Source organism: Schistocerca gregaria, chromosome 3 (assembly GCF_023897955.1).
Source record: "Schistocerca gregaria isolate iqSchGreg1 chromosome 3, iqSchGreg1.2, whole genome shotgun sequence".
NCBI lineage: Eukaryota > Metazoa > Arthropoda > Insecta > Orthoptera > Acrididae > Schistocerca > Schistocerca gregaria.
The window spans coordinates 663,020,466-663,042,438 of NC_064922.1; the positions used below are offsets into that span (position 1 = coordinate 663,020,466).

Sequence of the window (21,973 nt, forward strand, 5' to 3'; positions counted from 1 at the left end):
CTGTAGACAAAAGTTTTCCTATGGCACACTCATCCTCCTCGTGATTAAATTAAACCTTTTAAGTTATCGGTATCTGTCATCACGCTGCAATATGAAATAATAAATAAGGACTCCGAACTATAAAGTGATTTTCATAACAGTGTTAGATTGTTGGCAACTAACCAGATTTGATTTCAATAAATAAATAGCATCATGGTGGGATTCTGGTATATCTTGTACTCACAGCCACACATCGTACAGTGGTTTACCCATTGTATATTAAGATTCATTCGGTCTTAGTGAAAGAAGGTTTTATCATTTTGCACTACAGGCTACTTCTCACAATTTTTTTATCCACTTGCTTCAGAAAAATAAGTTCTCAATATCGCTGTTATGTTCCAAGAAACACTAGCCAAATCTATTCTGGAAGTTGAAACTGACTTTCTTTTCGGTGCAATGTCACCAACTTTCACAACTTTGACAGTTTCAAAGCAGCTACTATTTGGCATATAAAATAAGATGGATTGTTCTTAAACTGTCTAAACATTAGTAAGAAATTAACACTTGAAGTTTTTAATCAGCAATCAACAAATGTGGCACTCATCTTGCATAAATATTTCACAAATTTCTTCATGTAACATGTATCCTACCCTCCATCTAATATCCTACAGCATCAGCTAGTTTACAGCTAGTTTCATTTTTTCAGTACCATACTGTATACAGTCTCAATATTTAAATCTGCAGTTGCAGCTTTTACACAACCTTTAGTGTATTATCTTGCAAGAGATGCACATTCACCTTTGAATTCTACAGCACATTCTTAAATCATGAATGAAGGAACATACTCTTATGCATCTTCACTAACTTTGGATGAATTTAGGTTGGAAACACACAAACTAAATGATTTTTCATGAGATTATGAAAAACAGCCATTGCTCACTTGACATAAGACAAACATAAAAATGAATGGACAAATTGTAAGATCTATTGGTTTGATCATGATACAAGTATTATGTGGGAATCTAGGCTCTCTCTGCAAATTTTAAAGATGAAATCTCATTGGGTTATGAGCTGAGTAGTGGTATCTCATTGTTGCTACATTTCGAGTTTCCCTGAAATCATCATCATCATCATCATCATCATCATCATCACACGATGTGTTGGGTTCAAATCCAGTTCGCACCTTTATAGTCACTGGACCACAGACTCCTTTACCAGGCGTTCGGTATGAAATGAGCATTTTTTTGTGAAAATGAAACACTAATTTTGAACTGAAAAATAAAAACATTTTATTCAAAGTACTGACCATTGCTTTCTATACATTTTGGCCACCTTTCTGGCAATTTGTGGACACCACGCCAATTGAAATGTTCGTCTTTTGAAGCAAACCCAGCAGACACCCAATTTTCGACTTCTTCGTAAGAATTGAATTGTTCCTCAGCCAATGCGTGTCCCATTGATGAAAACAAATGGTAGTCGGAAGGGGGCAAGTCTGGTGAATACGGCGGGTGCGGTAGCAGCTCCCAGCCAAGTGTTTTGATTGTACCCTGAATCAGTTTTGCTTTGTGTGCAGGTGCATTGTCATGTAAAAAAATTACTTTGCTATGTCTTCTGGCCCATTCTGGTCTTTTTTCAATCAATGCATAGTTCAAATTCATTATTTGTTGTCTGTAGCGATTAGTATTCACAGTTCCACCAGGTTTTAGAAGCTCATGATACACCACACCTTTCTGATCCCACCAAACACAGAGCATTGTCTTCTTGCCGAATCGATCTGGTTTTGCAGTCAATGTTATGGTTGTCCCGGATTAACCCATGATTTTTCCCATTTAGGATTCTTAAAATAAATCCATTTTTCATTGCCAGTAACAATTCGATGTAAAATTGATTTTCTTTCACGTCTTTGAAGCAAAATTTGACAAATGACTTTTTGGTTATCCACCTGTCTTTCATTCAATTCATGTAGCACCGATTTTCCACACTTTTGGATCTTTCCCATAGCTTTCAGTCAGAAATTGTTTGTTGTGCAACATTTAGCATTGCTGCCATTTGCTTCTGACTCAAAGTATCATCTTCATCCAATATTGCTTGAAATTTGGCTTCTTCGAACTTTTTCGGTGGTCTTCCACGTTTGTCATTTCTTACATCAAAATCATTATTTCTGAACTGTTGAAACCATCTTTTGCATGTTGCTTCTGATAGAGCATGATCGCCATATGCCTCGACAAGCATTCGATGCGACTCTGCAGCACTTTTTTAAAAATGAAAACAAAAAATTAATGCTTTCCGCAAATCATCACTTTCTAGTACAAAATTTGACATTGTTAACACGATGAAAACATATGATGTTGTTTGTTCCATGACTTGATGTATACTAAATATCTTTGACAGATGTCATACCAACAAATAAATAAATAAGGAAATAAATCAATCAAAAATAAAAATTAAGGCTCCTTCACAACAAATGTTCACTATCGACACATTTGTATCTAAACGCTCATTTCATACTGGTACACCTGGTACTCGGGGCCCGATGGGTGGGCCACTCGTGTGTCTTTGGAACAGATGTTGCAACTGATGCTGGTGGGTCCTACCAGTGGGGAGCACGAGTCCAGACATCAAGTCATGGCTTCAACTTTCTATTCCACATGGTGCCTCCACTGGCTTTACGTCAGACAGTTCCTGGGGCGTTTTTGCTAATGCACATACCGTGTGGAGCTCAGTTGGAAACTGCTGTCTAGTTGAGAAGACTATCACATACTCTTGTCTCCACTGCCTTGATTGATGTTGCACACTACCACTGCAGACTTTTCAGTTTGGCTGAAGCAAATGCTCCTAACATGTTGCGAACATTGCTGCAAGATGCACAGCTGTTTCTGGCTGGTGTGCTGCATGTCACACTTGCAAATGATGCTGTAGCCACCAGATGCCTGTAAGCTCGGTCTTTGACTAATCAAAGCATATTCTTGACTAACTGTTGAATAGAAAATGGTTTTTATGTTATGATTTTCCATTATCCTGGCAAACTTGGCTGAGGGCAGTTCTGGTATGAATGGAACTTCAGGCACTTAATTTCTTTTTCTGGATTTCTTCTCAGTTGGTTGGAGACCAAGTCTTATTTGTGTCTCTGGATAGCTGTTCTTGCCAAACATTTTGGGAACACATGCCGTTAACTTGGTCTTCCACGTTTGTCATTTCTTACATCAAAATCATTATTTCTGAACTGTTGAAACCATCTTTTGCATGTTGCTTCTGATAGAGCATGATCGCCATATGCCTCGACAAGCATTCGATGCGACTCTGCAGCACTTTTTTAAAAATGAAAACAAAAAATTAATGCTTTCCGCAAATCATCACTTTCTAGTACAAAATTTGACATTGTTAACACGATGAAAACATATGATGTTGTTTGTTCCATGACTTGATGTATACTAAATATCTTTGACAGATGTCATACCAACAAATAAATAAATAAGGAAATAAATCAATCAAAAATAAAAATTAAGGCTCCTTCACAACAAATGTTCACTATCGACACATTTGTATCTAAACGCTCATTTCATACTGGTACACCTGGTACTCGGGGCCCGATGGGTGGGCCACTCGTGTGTCTTTGGAACAGATGTTGCAACTGATGCTGGTGGGTCCTACCAGTGGGGAGCACGAGTCCAGACATCAAGTCATGGCTTCAACTTTCTATTCCACATGGTGCCTCCACTGGCTTTACGTCAGACAGTTCCTGGGGCGTTTTTGCTAATGCACATACCGTGTGGAGCTCAGTTGGAAACTGCTGTCTAGTTGAGAAGACTATCACATACTCTTGTCTCCACTGCCTTGATTGATGTTGCACACTACCACTGCAGACTTTTCAGTTTGGCTGAAGCAAATGCTCCTAACATGTTGCGAACATTGCTGCAAGATGCACAGCTGTTTCTGGCTGGTGTGCTGCATGTCACACTTGCAAATGATGCTGTAGCCACCAGATGCCTGTAAGCACGGTCTTTGACTAATCAAAGCATATTCTTGACTAACTGTTGAATAGAAAATGGTTTTTATGTTATGATTTTCCATTATCCTGGCAAACTTGGCTGAGGGCAGTTCTGGTATGAATGGAACTTCAGGCACTTAATTTCTTTTTCTGGATTTCTTCTCAGTTGGTTGGAGACCAAGTCTTATTTGTGTCTCTGGATAGCTGTTCTTGCCAAACATTTTGGGAACACATGCCGTTAACTTGGTAAGTAAACTTTTCTTGTTGCATACGGCATGCACTGGTGTGTAACAGGGCGGTGAGCACAGATTTGCATTCACTAGATAATAGCAGCCATTGGCCTTTATGTGCAGGTCTGTCTGTGTCTTTTCCATGCCTAGAATGCCATCAGGATTCTTCTTCATCAGAATGTTTAGGAACAGTAGGAATCCGTTTTCCTCGAGCTCCACGGTAGACCTGACATCATGTTTGTTGTGTTGTTCAACTATGGTAAGAATAGTGGTCCATTTGCAACATTTAGGTCCTTTCAGAAGGATATGTGAACATACCTATAAATGATAAGCCTGTTCTGCATATTCAGACGAAACCCTAGGAGGAGAAGCTGCCTATCAGACATGGTCAATAACTTATCTGTCCACAACAGAGTTCTTGTCCACTATGATTGTCAAATGATGGCAGAAATTAAAGGCTGTGAGTTGTTTCCATATATCTGTCATGAAACTACAGCTTACAAGTGATACAAACATGGTAGAACATGAACAGTGTCGTCAGTAATCCAAGACTTCATGAAGATTAAGCAAAAACAGAAAGTACATACATCATATCTGTTCTTGTCCATTTCATATGCAACCTTCATGGCATCTTCTGGTGTTTCACAGACTAAAGCATTATTCGTAGCAAACAGCACTGCTCTCTTGATATCAGGTGGCTGGTAGTGAAGAACATCAAACAACAGACGTACATTCTTTGGTTCCTTTATATTTCTGAAACAGAAAGATGATGCAAAAATGACTTGAAATTACAGCTGAATTTAAAATATGAAAATCATCACACAATATTAAATAGTGTCTCATTATTTTCAACAAACTTATCTTCAGAACACAAAATAAAAACTACATTTCTTGCTAGGCTGTGACTTCATGGACCTGCACCATACGGTTGAGAACTGTAAGATCCTCCTACATCAGTCAGGTGAGTACTATACATCAGAGGCTGTTATACACGTTGCTGACCCTGTGTTGTGTGCAGACATGGCCTTTCCTAGAGAGAGAGAGAGAGAGAGAGAGAGAGAGAGAGAGAGAGAGAGAGAGAGAGACCAGTGCAAGTAATAACATCTGAAGGAATGTTGTCCCCCCACCCCAGGCAAGGTGCAGCTCACATTATACTATTTGTTAAAGGACATCTTCTGAACACCATGAGCTGCACTTAAAATGTTTATTAGCCAAACCCATATTCAGGTGTACAACCCCCTACTGGTCGCTTCTTCATATAACATGTACCCTATCCTCCTCTTAATATCCTATAGTATCAGCTTGTTTATGGGCCTTTAATTTTCATTTTTCCAATCATCCAACGATCAATTGGTATAATTACAGCTTTGTTAGTGGAGGATGTCACAAGATATTCTGTGAAACATTATTAAATGTGTTCTCTGGAAACTTAGAGCAGATAGTTTGGAATAATGATGATGTTTAGTTTGTGGGGTACTCAACTGCCGTCACTAGCACTTAAAGTCCCAATTCTTGCACAATCCAAATTTTTACACAGTCCAATCTAGCCACTGTCATGAATGATGATGATGATGATGATGATGATAATGATGAAGATGCTGAGGAAAACACAAACACCCAGTCAACGGGCAGGGAAAATCTGCAACCCAGCCTGGATTCGAACGTGGGACCCCGTAACCTGCAGGCAGCAATGCTAGCCACTACACCATGAGCTGCAGACAGATAGGTTGGAAGGTTGCTCATTTTGGAATATATTAGATCTAATGGCAACGAATAGACACAACCTCTTTGAGAATGTACACATGGATCTGGTATCAGTGCACATGATGCAAGTGTAGCAAAATGATTACTGAAGTACAAAGGGCAACTAAAACAAGTAGAAAAATTCAAATTTTTAATGAAGTAGACAAAAATCAACAGTGCCATTTCTCAATCAGGAACCTGACACTTTAGCACAAGACAGGAGCATGCAGAGGAACTGTGGCTCAGATGTAAAAGAATAGTTGATCCTGGACTGGGTAGATATGTACCTCAAACAGTTCATGAAGGGAGGGACCCATCACAACATACAGTCACTGTAAACGAACTTCTAAAGAGATAGACTGCTGCATTATAGGTACAAAACTAAGCATTGCACTATGCAAATAGAGATGCTGAATGAAACACGTTTGGTTGTCAAGAGAGGACTATGTGAAGGCTTCAATGACTTTTTCCACAGCAGAATATTGTCGAATGATCTTCCACAAAATCAAAATAAATTCTGGTCATACGTAAAGGCTGTTTGTGGCACCAAAGTTATTATCCAGTCAATTATGGACAAACAAGAACTGAAACTGAAAAATTTTCAAATTTTCCTTTACAAGAAGGTAAACCAGAATTGACACTGAAAAATTTTCAAATTTTCCTTTACAAGAAGGTAAAACCAAGAGAACTGCCCTAATTTAATCTTCATACCACTGAAAAGATGAGTGATGTCAGGGGCATTGAGCAACTAAAATTGGTAAAGTTAAATGAAACTCCTGGGCGCTATGGAAGCTACATTGAATTTGTGGCCGAGTTAGCCCATCTATTAACTAAAACATACTGTGGATCCCTCAAATACAAAATTGTGGCCAATTTCTGGAAGAAGGCACAAGTCACACCTGTCTACAAGAAGGGTAGTATAAGTCATCCACAATACTACCACCCCATATAACGGTTGTTGAAACCAAGTGTACCCATATCTGGGGGCAAAAGAGGCTGCCCCCCACCCCTACTTCTCAGGAAAAGGAAAAAATATAGTGCAATCAGGTGTTTCTGTATCAAGAAAATGATTTCAGAGTCAGTTTTATGCATGATTTAACAGGATCAGAACTGATCTTTTACATTGCTACAAGTCACCATCCGTCTTCCAAAATATTAAAAATACTCCATACTCAAGGTATAGGGATCCCCTCCCCCCTGCTACAAACTATCATATGGCGCCCTTGGTACAAATATAATCCGAGTTAAAATGTAACGAGGTATTTTGAACAGAATGACCTCCTTCATGCCAACCAGCATGGATTCCAAAAACATCGATCATCTGAACCCAACTTGTGTTCTTCTCTCAGCAGCAAGTCGCATAACCCTAGCTTACTTATTTGTTAGATAGTTTAATTAATTTCTTTGCGTGTTTTTGGGTACTTGCATTGTTTAATTCATATATTTCGGGCATATTATAGTATTTGACAGTTGTAGCATCGCGCTTTAGTGTTTACTTCGTAGATTCTTATTTAAATTGGGTGTGAGTTTCATATAGGAGGTGCAATTTCGAGTTTTAGTTACTGTCATCGTAAATTCAGCAGATTGTAGCGCAGTCGTTAGGCAGTTGTACAGGTTAGTTGATACATTGTTTGCGTGTTTCGCTTGCGTTATCTAGGCACAGACTCGTGTTTCAGTAACTGTTGTTCAACGTCGATTAGAATGGACAGGGACTGCGATTGCTGTGTTCGGATGAGGGCTGACTTGGCATCCCTTCGCTCACAGCTGCAATAGGCGCTGACTTCGGTCGTGCAGCTTGAGGCTGTTGCCAATGGGCACCACTGTGGGGAGCCGGACTTGGGTATCACGGGGATGTCAACCTCGTCCCGTCTGTCCCCAAATCGGTCTGCCGCTGTGGTTGCCCCAGTTGCTGCCCGCAGTGGGGCTGAGCCCTCGCCTGTGGTTGATTGGGAGGTCGTTCCAAGGCGTGGCAGGCAGCAAAAGGCGTCCCCGGAGTCTGATCAGAAAACCTCCCCGGTGCGTCTGACAAACCGGTTTCAGGCACTGTCTCTGGCTGAGCCAGATGCAGCTGCCTGCCCTGTTTCAGAGGATCATTCTCAGCCTTCAAGGTCTGGGCAATCGCAGAGGGTGGGCTTACTGGTAGTTGGGAGCTCCAATGTTAGGCGCGTAATGGGGCCCCTTAGGGATACGGCGGCTAAGGAGGGGAAGAAATCCAGTGTGCACTCCGTGTGCATTCCGGGAGGAGTCATTCCTGATGTGGAAAGGGTCCTTCCGGATGCCATGAAGAGCACAGGTTGCAGCCAGCTGCAGGTGGTGGCACATGTCGGCACTAATCACGTGTGTCGCTTTGGATCTGAGGAAATTCTCTCTGGATTCCAGCGGCTATCTGATTTGGTGAAGGCTGTCGGTCTTGCTTACGAGATGAAGGCAGAGCTCACCATCTGCAGCATCGTTGACAGAACCGACTGCGGACCTTTAGTGCAGAGCCGGGTGGAGGGTCTGAATCAGAGGCTCAGACGGTTTTGCGACCGTATTGGCTGCAGATTCCTTGACTTGCGCCATAGGGTGGTGGGGTTTCGGGTTCCGCTGAATAGGTCAGGAGTTCACTACACTCAGCTGGCGGCTACACGGGTAGCGGAGGCTGTGTGGCGTGGACTGGGTGGTTTTTTAGGTTAGAAGGCCTCGGGAAAGTGCGTGATGGGCTGCAATGTCAAAGGGTGCTTGGCAATTACAGGACGTGCTTGGATCAAGGAACAGTCGGAATTATAGTCGTAAATTGTTGTAGTTGCGCTGGAAAAGTCCCTAAGCTTCAAGCGCTAATAGAAAGCACAGAAGCTGATATTGTTATAGGTACAGAAAGCTGGCTAAAGCCTGAAATAAGTTCTGCAGAAATTTTTACGAAGTCTCAGACGGTGTTCAGGAAAGATAGATTAGGCAGAATTGGTGGTGGAGTGTTTGTGTCTGTCAGTAGTGGTTTATCTTGTAGTGAAGTCGAAGTAGATACTCCGTGCGAATTGGTGTGGGTGGAGTTTATACTTAACAGCTGAATTAACTTAATAATTGGCTCCTTCTACCGACCCCCAGACTCCGATTATACAGTTGCGGAACAGTTCAGAGAAAGTTTGAGTCTCGTAACAAATAAATACCCCACTCATACGGTTATAGTTGGTGGGGACTTCAACCTACCCTCGGTATGTTGGCAAAAATACTTGTTCAAAACCGGTGGTAGGCAGAAAACGTCTCCCGAGATTGTCCTAAATGCTTTCTCCGAAAATTATTTCGAGCAGTTAGTCCACGAACCCACGCGAATTGTAAATGGTTGCGAAAACACACTTGACCTCTTAGCCACAAACAATCCAGAGCTGATAGAGAGCATCATGACTGATACAGGGATTAGTGATCACAAGGTCATTGTAGCTAGGCTCAATACCGTTCCTTCCACATCCACCAGAAACAAACGCAAAATAATTTTATTTAAAAAAGCGGATAAAGTGTCACTAGAAGCCTTCCTAAGAGACAATTTCCATTCCTTCCGAACTGACTATGCGAATGTAGACGAGACGTGGTTCAAATTCAAAGATATAGTAGCAACAGCAATTGAGATATTCATACCTCATAAATTGGTAAGAGATGGAACGGATCCCCCGTGGTACACAAAAAAGATCCGAACGCTGTTGCAGAGGCAATGGAAAAAGCATGCGAAGTTCAGAAGAACGCGAAATCCCGAAGATGGGCTAAAATTTACAGACGCGCGAAATTTGGCACGTACTTCGATGCAAGATGCCTTTAATAGGTTCCACAACGAAACATTGTCTCGAAATTTGGTAGAAAATCCGAAGAAATTCTGGTCGTATGTAAAGTACACAAGCGGCAAGACGCAATCAATACCTTCGCTGCGCAGTGCCGATGGTACTGTTACCGACGACTGTGCCGCTAAAGCGGAGTTATTGAATGCAGTTTTCCGAAATTCCTTCACCAGGGAAGACGAATGGAATATTCCATAATTTGAAACACGAACATCTGCTAGCATGAGTCTCTTAGGAGTAGATACCTTAGGGGTTGGGAAGCAACTCAAATCGCTTGATACGGGCAAGTCTTCAGGTCCAGATTGTATACTGATTAGGTTCCTTTCAGATTACGCTGATACTATAGCTCCCTACTTAGCACTCATATACAACCGCTCGCTCACCGATAGATCTGTACCTACAGATTGGAAAATTGCGCAGGTCGCACCAGTGTTCAAGAAGGGTAGTAGGAGTAATCCATTTAACTACAGACCTATATCATTGACGTTGGTTTGCAGTAGGGTTTTGGAGCATATACTTTATTCAAACATTATGAATCACCTCGAAGGGAACGATCTATTGACACGTAATCAGCATGGCTTCAGAAAACATCGCTCTTGTGCAACGCAGCTAGCTCTTTATTCGCACGAAGTAATGGCCGCTATCGACAGGGGATCTCAAGTTGATTCCGTATTTCTAGATTTCCGGAAAGCTTTTGACACCGTTCCTCACAAGCAACTTCTAATCAAGCTGCGGAGCTATGGGGTATCGTCTCAGTTGTGCGACTGGATTCGTGATTTCCTGTCAGGAAGGTCGCAGTTCGTAGTAATAGACGGCAAATCATCGAGTAAAACTGAAGTGATATCAGGTGTTCCCCAGGGAAGCGTCCTGGGACCTCTACTGTTCCTGATCTATATAAATGACCTGGGTGACAATCTGAGCAGTTCTCTTAGACTGTTCGCAGATGATGCTGTAATTTACCGTCTAGTAAGGTCATCCGAAGACCAGTATCAGCTGCAAAGCGATTTAGAAAAGATTGCTGTATGGTGTGTCAGGTGGCAGTTGACGCTAAATAACGAAAAGTGTGAGATGATCCACATGAGTTCCAAAAGAAATCCGTTGGAATTCGATTACTCGATAAATAGTACAATTCTCAAGGCTGTCAATTCAACTAAGTACCTGGGTGTTAAAATTACGAACAACTTCAGTTGGAAGGACCACATAGATAATATTGTCGGGAAGGCGAGCCAAAGGTTGCGTTTCATTGGCAGGACACTTAGAAGATGCAACAAGTCCACTAAAGAGACAGCTTACACTACACTCGTTCGTCCTCTGTTAGAATATTGCTGCGCGGTGTGGGATCCTTACCAGGTGGGACTGACGGAGGACATCGAAAGGGTGCAAAAAAGGGCAGCTCGTTTTGTACTATCACGTTATAGGGGAGAGAGTGTGGCAGATATGATACACAAGTTGGGATGGAAGTCATTACAGCATAGACGTTTTTCGTCACGGTGAGACCTTTTTACGAAATTTCAGTCACCAACTTTCTCTTCCGAATGCGAAAATATTTTGTTGAGCCCAACCTACATAGGTAGGAATGATCATCAAAATAAAATAAGAGAAATCAGAGCTCGAACAGAAAGGTTTAGGTGTTCGTTTTTCCCGCTCGCTGTACGGGAGTGGAATAGTAGAGAGATAGCATGATTGTGGTTCGATGAACCCTCTGCCAAGCACTTAAATGTGAATTGCAGAGTAGTCATGTAGATGTAGATATGACATCCTGAAAGCCATGGATCAAGATAGACAGGTAGACGCAGTACTTCTAGATTTCTGAAAAGCGTCTGACTCAGTACCACATTTATGCTTATTTAAAAAGTCAAACAATGGAAAATCCAAGATGGAATGTAACAATATTATGAGAAGGAAAGTTGCTATTCACCATATACTGGAGATGCTGAGTCATGGTTAGGCACAACAAAAAGACTCGCACAATTACAGCTTTTGGACATTAGGGCCTTTGTCAGCAACAGTCACACACACACACACACACACACACACACCACACACACACCATAGAGCTGCAGTCTCAGGCAACTGAAACCACCCATTTGCATGGGTCAGTCTCTCTGTCTGTCTGTCTGTCTGTCTGTCTGTGTGTGTGTGTGTGTGTGTGTGTGTGTGTGTGTGTGTGTGTGTGTTGTGCTGTGCTTATCTGTGACTCAGCATCTTCACTGTATGGTGGGTAGCAACCTTCCTTCTCATAATATTCTTATTATAAAAGATATGGTTGTATGTGGTAACAAGTGATATTTGTGACAGGACTGAGGATTTTTTGATAGAGAGGACACAGCAAGTTATCTTGTATGCAAGTCACCACACAGTGATGTGGAAGTAAGTTTGGGTGTGCCCCAGTGAAGTCTGATGGGTCCCTTGCGGTTCATGTTGTATGTTAATGAACTTGTGGACAATATTAATAGGAACGTCAGACTTTTTGGAGATGATGCAGTCATCTAAAAAGGAGTGCAATCTGGAAGAAACTGCACAAATATTCAGTCGGAAAGACTGACAATGTGCTTTACATGTTCAGTAATTTAAACTTGCGCATTTCACAAAATGAGGAAACGTAGCATCCTATGACTATAATATTAAAGAGTCACAGTTAGAATCAGTCAACTCATACAAATACCTGCATGTAATAGTTTTTACGGACATGAAACAGAATGATTATCTAGGCCCAGTCATGTGTAAAGCAGATGGCAAACTTCGGTTTATTGGTAGAATACTGGGGGAGTGCAGTCAGTCTACGCAGGAGAATATTTACAAATCACTCGTGGGAGCCATTCTGGAATATTGCTGAAGCGTGTGGTGCCCGTATCAAATAGGACTAACAAGGAATATCGAATGCAAACAGAGATGGGCAGTGGGGGTTCACAGGTTTGTTTGACCCATGGGACAGTGGCACAGAGATGCTGAAAAAACTGAACTGGCAGACCCTTGAACATAGATGTAAACTATCTTGAGAAAGTTCACTTAAATAGTTTCAAGTACTGGCATTAAATAATTGCTCTAGGAATATACCACATAATGAGGAAAATGTTAGATTAATTACAGTGAGAAAGGAGGCATATCAACAATCATTTATCCCATGCTCAGTGCATAAATAGAATGGGAAAAACTAACAACTGGTACAATATGACGCACGCTCTGCCACGCGCTTCACAGTGGTTTGCAGAGTGTAGATGTAGATCGTATGCCACAAGGGTACTGCACAATTACAAAAACTATAGCATTTTATGATAGTACTGGATGACTATTCCTTCCTGTTTTTCTCTTAAATTTCATAGCACAAATCAATGTATTTAGACATAATACTACATAACTTTTTGTTTATGTTGTCACTGACATATTGGAAACAATCTACTGAACTGCATTTCCAACAGTTATAGATGAATCTATGATTCTGCCAGAAATATGGCCATGAAAATAATAGACACATATGTTAAATACATAGAAATTGCAGCTCATGAGAACATAATAGCCACAGGAGAAGACATGATTATATACAATGAACATGCAAAAAGTTCTGCCAGTGAGGGGCATTCCTTTGGATCTTACACTTGCACCAGACCTTCTACAGCTGTCATTATGTGGACAGTATGAGAGCCACCTATTTTAAGAACCTTATGTGCACACCACACAAGATCAGTTACCTGGGTAGCTGCCAACAGTAGCAAAATGTTACAAAATGTTATTGTCAGGAGCTGAAAATAGGAAACACTTTCAGGATACAGTCATAGTGTTTCACAGCAATGACCAAAAGCTTATGTGAAGGGACAGTCGCAGTCTGGTTGGAGCTGCCAGCAGTAGCAATCATGTATGTGTGAAGTGTGCTTACTTATGTGAATGTGACTGACTCTGTGTGTGTGTGTGTGTGTGTGTGTGTGTGCGCGCGCGCTATTAGGTATCACTGTCTTTTTGTCATGCCTGTCTGCAACTCAACGTGTCATCTTTACAGTACTTAACAATTCTATCCTTTTCCTAATATTGTTGATATTCCAATGTGGAGTTTAGACTGTTCAATTTATAATTAGTTTGAAGAAACTAATTAAACTGAATACTGACTAAAAGTAAGTGTACTTAGAGACACTTATCATGAAATTTCGAAGATTTTAGTCACTGCCATCCCCCTCCCCCCCTTTTCAGATCCTGGGTACATTCTTGCCCAGCAGTTAATAACTAGCATTTGTTGTTATTTTCTAATGTTCCTTGGCAAAGTATTATTTCAGGCTACTGGTTACCTGTATTCACCTATCCCTGATTTAAACTGCATCCAGACTCTAAAATCACTTTAAGCATCACTTCTCATTAGCTTATAGTTCTAAAACTTAGAATTAACACCCTGTACACATCTCTAACGCATAATAAATCATAAAAGCATGTGGCAAATTGAAGGAGAATCTGAATCAATGGAGAGATGTGGACAAGGCTTTGCATTACTGTAAAAACAGTGCACTAAACTCAGCAAGAAAAACACAAGAGTAATCTGTTCATAATATACCAAAGGTGAAGAGAAAGATGGAAGTACAAAAGTCAAGGTGACCAATTGACACCAAAACAGTTTGAAATAACTAGAAAGGCTCATATCAGTATACACTCCCATCACTGAACTTTGTGGAACCAATCTGTTGCAGTTAAGCCATCTGCTATATCTGTTCTCTTGGTAGCTCCACCACACAACAAAAAATTCAAGAGACCCTTATAGAGTCTGGACAAAAAGGACAGAGGAGGAAGGTAGTGTCAGATATAAGCTTTAGGTCAGTCTGAGCAATGAGTTCAGATTCAAGAATGCTGCCTATCATAGCCAGCATCTAGGTTGGAACCCTAGCTTGCACACAAGTTTGGTCTATCAGGAAGGTTTCCTTCTGAGCACTTTCATGTAGTGGAAGTAGCACAATATAATCTTACCAAACAAACATAAATCAATAGAAAAGAATCTACTTCTGGGCACAACAAACAGGAAACAGGACATACAAAATATACTGCACTGATACCAATTTAACACGACAAAGCAAACTATAAGTGGCAGTAGCCCATAGTGTTACTAAAGATATCGTAACAGCACATGCATACTAACCTTAATCTTTCCTTCAGAGGTTTGGCTTGTATATAGTCCAATGGAAGAAATGTCTCTGGCTCCAACATTTGTTCTTTCAAATACTGAATACACTGTCTTGCTGTCTTTTCTGTATCTACAACAATGGCTTCCATATACTTGCCAAGAACTTTTGTAATTGCCACATTATAGCGTTTGTGAATCGGCTGACACATGTTGATCATCCGATCAAACTGAAATCAAGAAAGAAAAACTAATAATAATGCTCTAACTTAAATATTGGAAATAATCACACATAATACATGGAATAAATAATACCGACAGAAAGTAACTGCAAAATATATCAGAAAAAGTGGGTCAGAGTTTAACATTCCACTGTCCAGCAGATCATTACAAAATGGAGCACCTAGTAAGGCCTTGTACAGACAACCACCATGACTGTTGATGAAGTACAGGGTTATTTGCAAGTATTTCCAGTTTTCAGAAAGGATGACTCCACAAAAACTGCAAGACATACAGAAAAATGACAGTTATCAGAGGATAGAGCATCTCTCCAAGTTTAGATTCGTAATACTTGGGATCGCGTAGTCGCATTAGTTGGCAGGCATGTATACAAATCAGACACTTCATAATGTCACATCAAATTAGTTTGTGCCTGCAGAAAAGGAACCCAATGAACGGGTTTCCAAGGCAGCTGCTGCTACACCTTCCGCTGCAATTCATCAGCGAGCCCAAAGAAATATACACATGTAATGATGAATGCTGTGTCACAAACGGTGCTCATATCGACCACCTGTAATGTGAGTTAAAAGCATAGTGAGATGTTTATACGTATGTCTTGCATTTTTTTGTGGAATCATCTTGTGAAACCATGGAGGTACTTATGAATAACCTTGTACAGGTAAGGCACAGGATACAAGTACATTGAATTGTAACCAGATCAAGAGTGATGGATGCGTGGAATACTACCAGCGCAAGTAGTGGGCTTTCCACATATCACCTACTCAAGGGTGTATTGTGGGTGGCTCGATTTGGGTAAAACTGCCACTTTCAGAACCAACTGTTGTGGGCAACAATGTTTCTGTATCAGGGGTCCTCATCAACTATCACAGATTGAAACACCAGAGTGTGTAGTAAATCCTTCATCAGTTCCATGGAGGAGGAGGAGGAGGAGGAGGAGGAGAACAACAAGAATCAGTGGGCAGACATATCGTCCCAAATCACCACCTCCCTATGAGGTACCACATATGCAGTTGCATCCACTGCATATTAATGGGTTATGTAATTACTATGGGCACAGACACACCACAGTATGAAAGAAGGTTGCTGGACTGAAGTGTTCCTGTATTTGGTGGCAGACTCCTACAGAGGAGTATGAGTGCATTGACAATCAAATGTGAGAATGTATCCTGCTTGATAACAGGATTCTGTTCAGGTATGCGCTGGAGCTACTCTTAAGTTGGGGATATTCACATGGATTGAAATATGACTTTTGATAAGTCTGCCATTATATCTTATAAGCAAATAATACAGGATCCCATTGTCCAATTGCCCATGTGTTTGTTTCCCTAAAGCAATCTGTAGACAATCTGTACCTACTGCAAAACAATGCACCAACTCATCAGTCCCATATACTGACACAACACAGATATGACAGAGCCTGTGTGGCCCCTCAGACTCACAAGTATATATTAGCAACATGCATCCATCTAAATCCTCAAATAATCTGAGGCATAGTATGTATAATGAACATTATAAGGTTATTACTGCCTAAAAGGTGCATTAAGAATCAACTTGTCATTTACCCAAGTTAGAGCAACCAGCCAGAACATAACACTAACTACTTAAGTTTTCCTTTAAATCACTAAAAAAACGAATTATGCAACATATAGTCACTTGTTCACTTTTCAACACAATTTCTGTTCTTTTCAACAGATTGTAATTGTTTTTGATCAAGTGTTATGGTAAATCATGCTCTCTCTTTTCCTCAGCTGTAGTAAGGAATTTTGCAAACTTCCTATATGGTGGGCTTGTTTTAGAAGATTAACCAGTGATGTTGCTAAATCCAGGCTGTATAGTGAATGGAATCAAAATGCTGCAACTTTAGCAATGGATTGTGAACTTTTTACATCAACTTGCATAGCCACAAATTCACACCATACTAGGGAGCAGCAAAACTGGTGACTGGGAGTGGCAGGGAAATTCTTCCAGCCCCCTTCTCCTCTCCTTTTCTCAGTGCCAATGAGAAACCTTTGGCCTAATCCAACTTGGTCCGTGACTAAGCTCACACCATTGCCACATGGTGTCATTTCTGACACAGCTGCCAACCAGGTAGCATCAGAAGAAACACAAATTACCAAATGGCCACCTGTCATCAACAAGGTTTATATGTGACAACATTGCATTACATTCATGCTGCTGTTTGCGTGGCTTTGTAACTTTGCTGCTACCCAGCATTCACTTACACATTCACTGTATGGAAATGTTGTATGTTTACAAAGACAGCAGCAACTTTCACTGGATAGTATTTTTGTTTGAGAGTTAAGATGACAGTTTCAAGATACAACAAAGGGAGTCATATACAAGGTAAACTTACTTCTACTTGACCTACAAGACAATGTTGTGAGCACCACAGACTGTGAAAGCGGTTGCGTGTAGTGCTTGACTACAAACAGTCTAGAGAAATAAAGTTTCAATCTAAAGGGTAAGATATTAATGGGAGAAGAACTATCACTAATTTGGTCGTTTTGCAGAAAGATATTGTTTGTCGTACTGTATTGGAGTTTTATGACCATGGCAAGTATACCGCCAGCAAAAGGTGGCAGAAGATTGCTTTCACAGAAGGCTGTCATTTGAGTGCAGAATTTTTAAATATTTGGGATTCAGGTATATAAAATATGATGATAGAAGACAGATTCTGATGGAGAGATCCAATACTGCACGAATTTTTAAGGGCAGTGGTGGTCTGAAAGTAGCAATTGACAAAGGAAACAAACTTATTGTATGTCATGCAGGACCATCTGAACATGGCTTTATCAAATCTGTAAAGCTAACATTTGCATCCTACAAAGCCAGTGATCACCACAAAGACATGAATAGCGACATATTTTAACACAGAGTTTTTAGGTTATGTGATTTGGAAGAGCACTGAGTAATTGTTAAAGGAAAATGGAAACAATTCCTAATTCTAATATAAAGGAGGAAGAAACTGTACAGTAGATGGAAAACTATTTCAATTTCGGGTTTTGTATATGATAGTGGAGATGTTGTACAAAGTCAAACATCATAGGCACCTCTACAATCAATTTGAACTTGACAACATAGCAGCAAAAATGGACCACAAGGTTGTGAGGCTGCCCATTTTCAATATCAATACAACTTGCCGGAAAATGTATGAATGTTGGAGAAAAGAAAAGTCACATGCAGATATTGCACAGTCACGATGAAAGATTTGCAAAAATAACTAGAGGCAACCTTTTATGATGTCACTGTGGGAGAATGGATTAAGTGGGTACATCAAGATGAAGAATCTGCAAGGAAACAACTCTTGGAAGGAACAAGTTAGAGAAAAGTTCAAGTCATTGTTTCAAATGACTCCTCTCATAATTAGTCTTTAAGGACGGACTATTAAGCAGCAATAAACTGCATTAAATGTTTATTTCTTGATCTTTCCTCTCCCCAGAGGTGACAATGTTGTTTCCTCTCTCCGATCCCAATTCCGTTCCTGTTTTCTTCCATCTCCCCACCCAAAACAACCCAATATGAGGCAGAATAACTGCTGAGTGTACACTGCCTCTGTGGGCATATTGGTAGAACTTGTGGAGAACAGAAGTAGCGACGGAACAACCAAATGGTTTTAGCAACTGACTGGCCAGTCAAATGTTTCTGTTCAGTTTTGTTTTCTTTTTCTTTTTTTTCAGTCAAATGAAACCAGTCTCCGTGTCCATGTTGTCAGCTGTCTCTTGGTTTGAGTGATTACATTTACATTCTTTTTCAGCCTCTTCAGTTATACACCAATCTTCACTAGAGCCACCAACTTTTTTCAGAGACAAGTAATGTATCTCGTATCACAGAGAACTGAATAAAGAATATATTTCTAAAAATGAAGTATTTTCAAAACTTACAAACATTCACTTACTTCAGTACAAATTTTTCAGGCTTCTAGCATTAAATATAGATTTTTGGCTGATTTTAAGATGTTAATAATTGGTGTTACATTATAAATTTATATTTAAATAAATGAAAAAAACTTTTTTCTTAAAATTTATAGAAGCTACACCTGCCTCTTCCCGATAGTTTGCACCCATCACCAATAATTCTATTTCACTACTGAGGAGACGTGAACAGAAAGCATATAAGACACAAATTTTTAGATTGTTTGGTGCCTGTAGAACTTGTTTTTTAACCACATACAGTCACTCAATTGAAGCAATGTTTGTTTTCTTTTTTGCAATAAACATTTCTCATCACTCGATAAATTTCTTTGAATTTTTTAATTAAAATAGTTTCATAATATGAATCATCCTTGCAAATACTGCGTATCAGATTGAAAGTATCTTCAGGATGACTTTTCATTCAATTTTGTCCATTCCCAGGCCACCGAGCCTTTCGCCATTTTGATGCACTCACAAACTTTACTATTAAGACTATGTCGATTCATAAACATGAATCAAAAACTAAACTAAAAGCTACTTACTGGCACTCAATAAAAATCAAAACTCAGGACGGCAATCACAATGATGACAGGTGAAAACAGAATCCAGTCAAGAGTCAGACTGCAACAACTGTTTACATTTGGTTGCTTTCGAAGACCAGTTTCATTTGAAAGAAATGAATGAATAATAATCCCACTGATATGTAAAATTACAGCCAAATGAGACTACTGTTTTCCAATGACTGGGTGAATCATTTGTTTGTATCTGGATGTTGCCAACACTATGCAGAAAACTTGTTTTCTGCTTTGTAATGACATTAAAACTAACAAGCAAAGCTTCGGAATGTTTACATGTTCACAGCTTTATAATTTAAAAGATGAGAAGTAATGACGCATTTGACTGTAATATCCCTTCTAAATCACATGAGAACACATCAATATGGACAAATTGCTATTTCACTACAATATTTTCTAGATATTTTCACGGCCCATAGTTTCGCAACCATTGTTCCAGTCATCGTTAGTCTTCTGACTAGTAAAATGTGACCTCCCACAAATTCCTCTCTTGTGCCAACCTCTTCATCTCAGAATAGCACTTGCATCCTATGCCCTCAATTGTTTGTTGGATGTATTACTTCTTTTCCAGTTTTCCCGCTGTCCATGACTCATTTCCATAAAATGCTGTGCTCCAAATGTACGCTCCCAGAAATTTTTTCCTCAAATTAAGGCCTATGTTTAATACTATCCCATCACTAATTTCATGTATGTTATTACTCCTTACTTTCGACTTTGGTTTATTACCAATACATATCACGCAATCATTTGACTTTTTATTCCATTCAATACGTCTTTTAATTCGTTTTCATTTAGGACTGCTATGCCATCAGTGTATCTTATCAGTAATATCCTTTCACCCTGAATTTTAATTCCAATCTTAAAGCATTATTTTACTTTCACCATTGCTGCTTCTATGTATTGATTGAAAAATAAGGGTGAAAGACTGTATTCCCACCTTCCACTCTTTTTTAATCCAAGCACTTTGTTCTTCGTCTGGTTGTCCAATTGCTCCCTCTTAGTTCTTGTACATCCTGCATATTACCTGGGTTTTCCCTACAGCTTACTCTTACCTTCCTCAGAATTTCAAACATCTTTCACCATTTTACGATGTCAAACACTTTTTCTAGGTGAACAAATCCTATGTAATGTCTTGATTTTTCTTATATGTTGCGTCCATTATCAAGTGCAACAACAGAACTATATCTCCGGTGCTTATGCCTTTCTGAAAGCCAAACTGACTATCATCTAAGAGAGCCTCGATTTTCTTTTCCATTGTTCTTGTAGGCAACTTGTGTGCATGAACAGTTAAGCCTACTGTGTGATAGTTCTCACACTTACCCACCCTTTCTATCTTCATGATTGTGTGGATGATATTTGTCCGAAGGTCTGATGATTTATCTGCAGTCTCATATTTCTACACATCAGTTTGAACAGTTGTTTGGTTGCCACTTTCTCCTGTGATTTTAGAAATTCTGAAGGAATGTTATCTCTTGCCTCTGCCTTATTTGATTGTTAAGTCCTCCAAAGTTCTGCTAAATTTTGCTGGGTTCTCTCTTTCAAACTGATGCCCACTTCTTCTTATGTCATGTCACCAGACAGTTTGCCCCACTTCTCAAGATCTTCAATATACTCTTTCCATCCATTTGATCTCTCCTCTGTCTGTATCAGTGGAATTCCTTTCACACTCTTAATGCTGACTCCTTTGCTTTTTATTATACCAAAAGTTGTTTTGATTTTTCTATAAGATTCATCACTGACCTTCCAATGACAATTTCCTTTCCAATTTCTTCACATTTTCCCTGTAGTCATTCAGCACTGGCTTCCCTGGATTTCCTATTTACTTCATCCTATGTGAGGTATACTACTCTATTCCTATCTTCCCTGGGACATTTTTGTATTTCCTTCTTTAGTTGATAGACTGAAGTTTTTCTTCTGCTAGCCAAAATTTCTTCGCAGTTACATTCCTTGTACTAATACTTTTCTATCCACATACAGCGATTTCCATTTTTTTAAAGAAGTCCATTCCTCTTCAACTGAACTGCCTGCTGTGGTACTCATTATTACAGTATCTACAGCCTTAGAGAACTTCAAATGCATCTCATCATTCCTCAATACTTCCACTTCTTCTGAGATTGATCATTCTGGATGATTCTCTTGAACCTCAGTTTACTCTTCATCATTAATAATAAACTGTGATTTGAGTATATGTCTACCATCTGATTTCAGAATCTATCTACCATGATGTAATCCAGTTGGAATCTTCCTGTGGCTCTGGCCCTACTGCAAAGGCCATATACTCCCATAATTCTGTCTTCTATTCATTCCCCGAGATCACTGTCATCTGCCTTTACATATGGTGTTACCTGTTCATAATGAATCCTTCTCCAACTATATCATTTTATGCTGCTGTTGATATTACCTACA

The 21,973-nt window shown here is 39.9% G+C and overlaps 1 protein-coding gene across 2 annotated transcripts in view; it reads right to left on the reverse strand.

Moving 5' to 3' along the window:
* Window positions 1-21,973, reverse strand: part of LOC126356368 (structural maintenance of chromosomes protein 1A) — a 179,295-nt gene that overhangs the window by 81,902 nt on the left and 75,420 nt on the right. For both annotated transcript variants that reach the window (XM_050007357.1, XM_050007356.1), the window contains exons 10-11: window positions 14,860-15,071; window positions 4,785-4,950 (exon numbers count right to left, since the gene is read on the reverse strand). In XM_050007357.1, coding sequence (XP_049863314.1) covers window positions 4,785-4,950; window positions 14,860-15,071 — 378 coding nt within the window. The remainder of the gene's footprint in view (window positions 1-4,784; window positions 4,951-14,859; window positions 15,072-21,973) is intronic.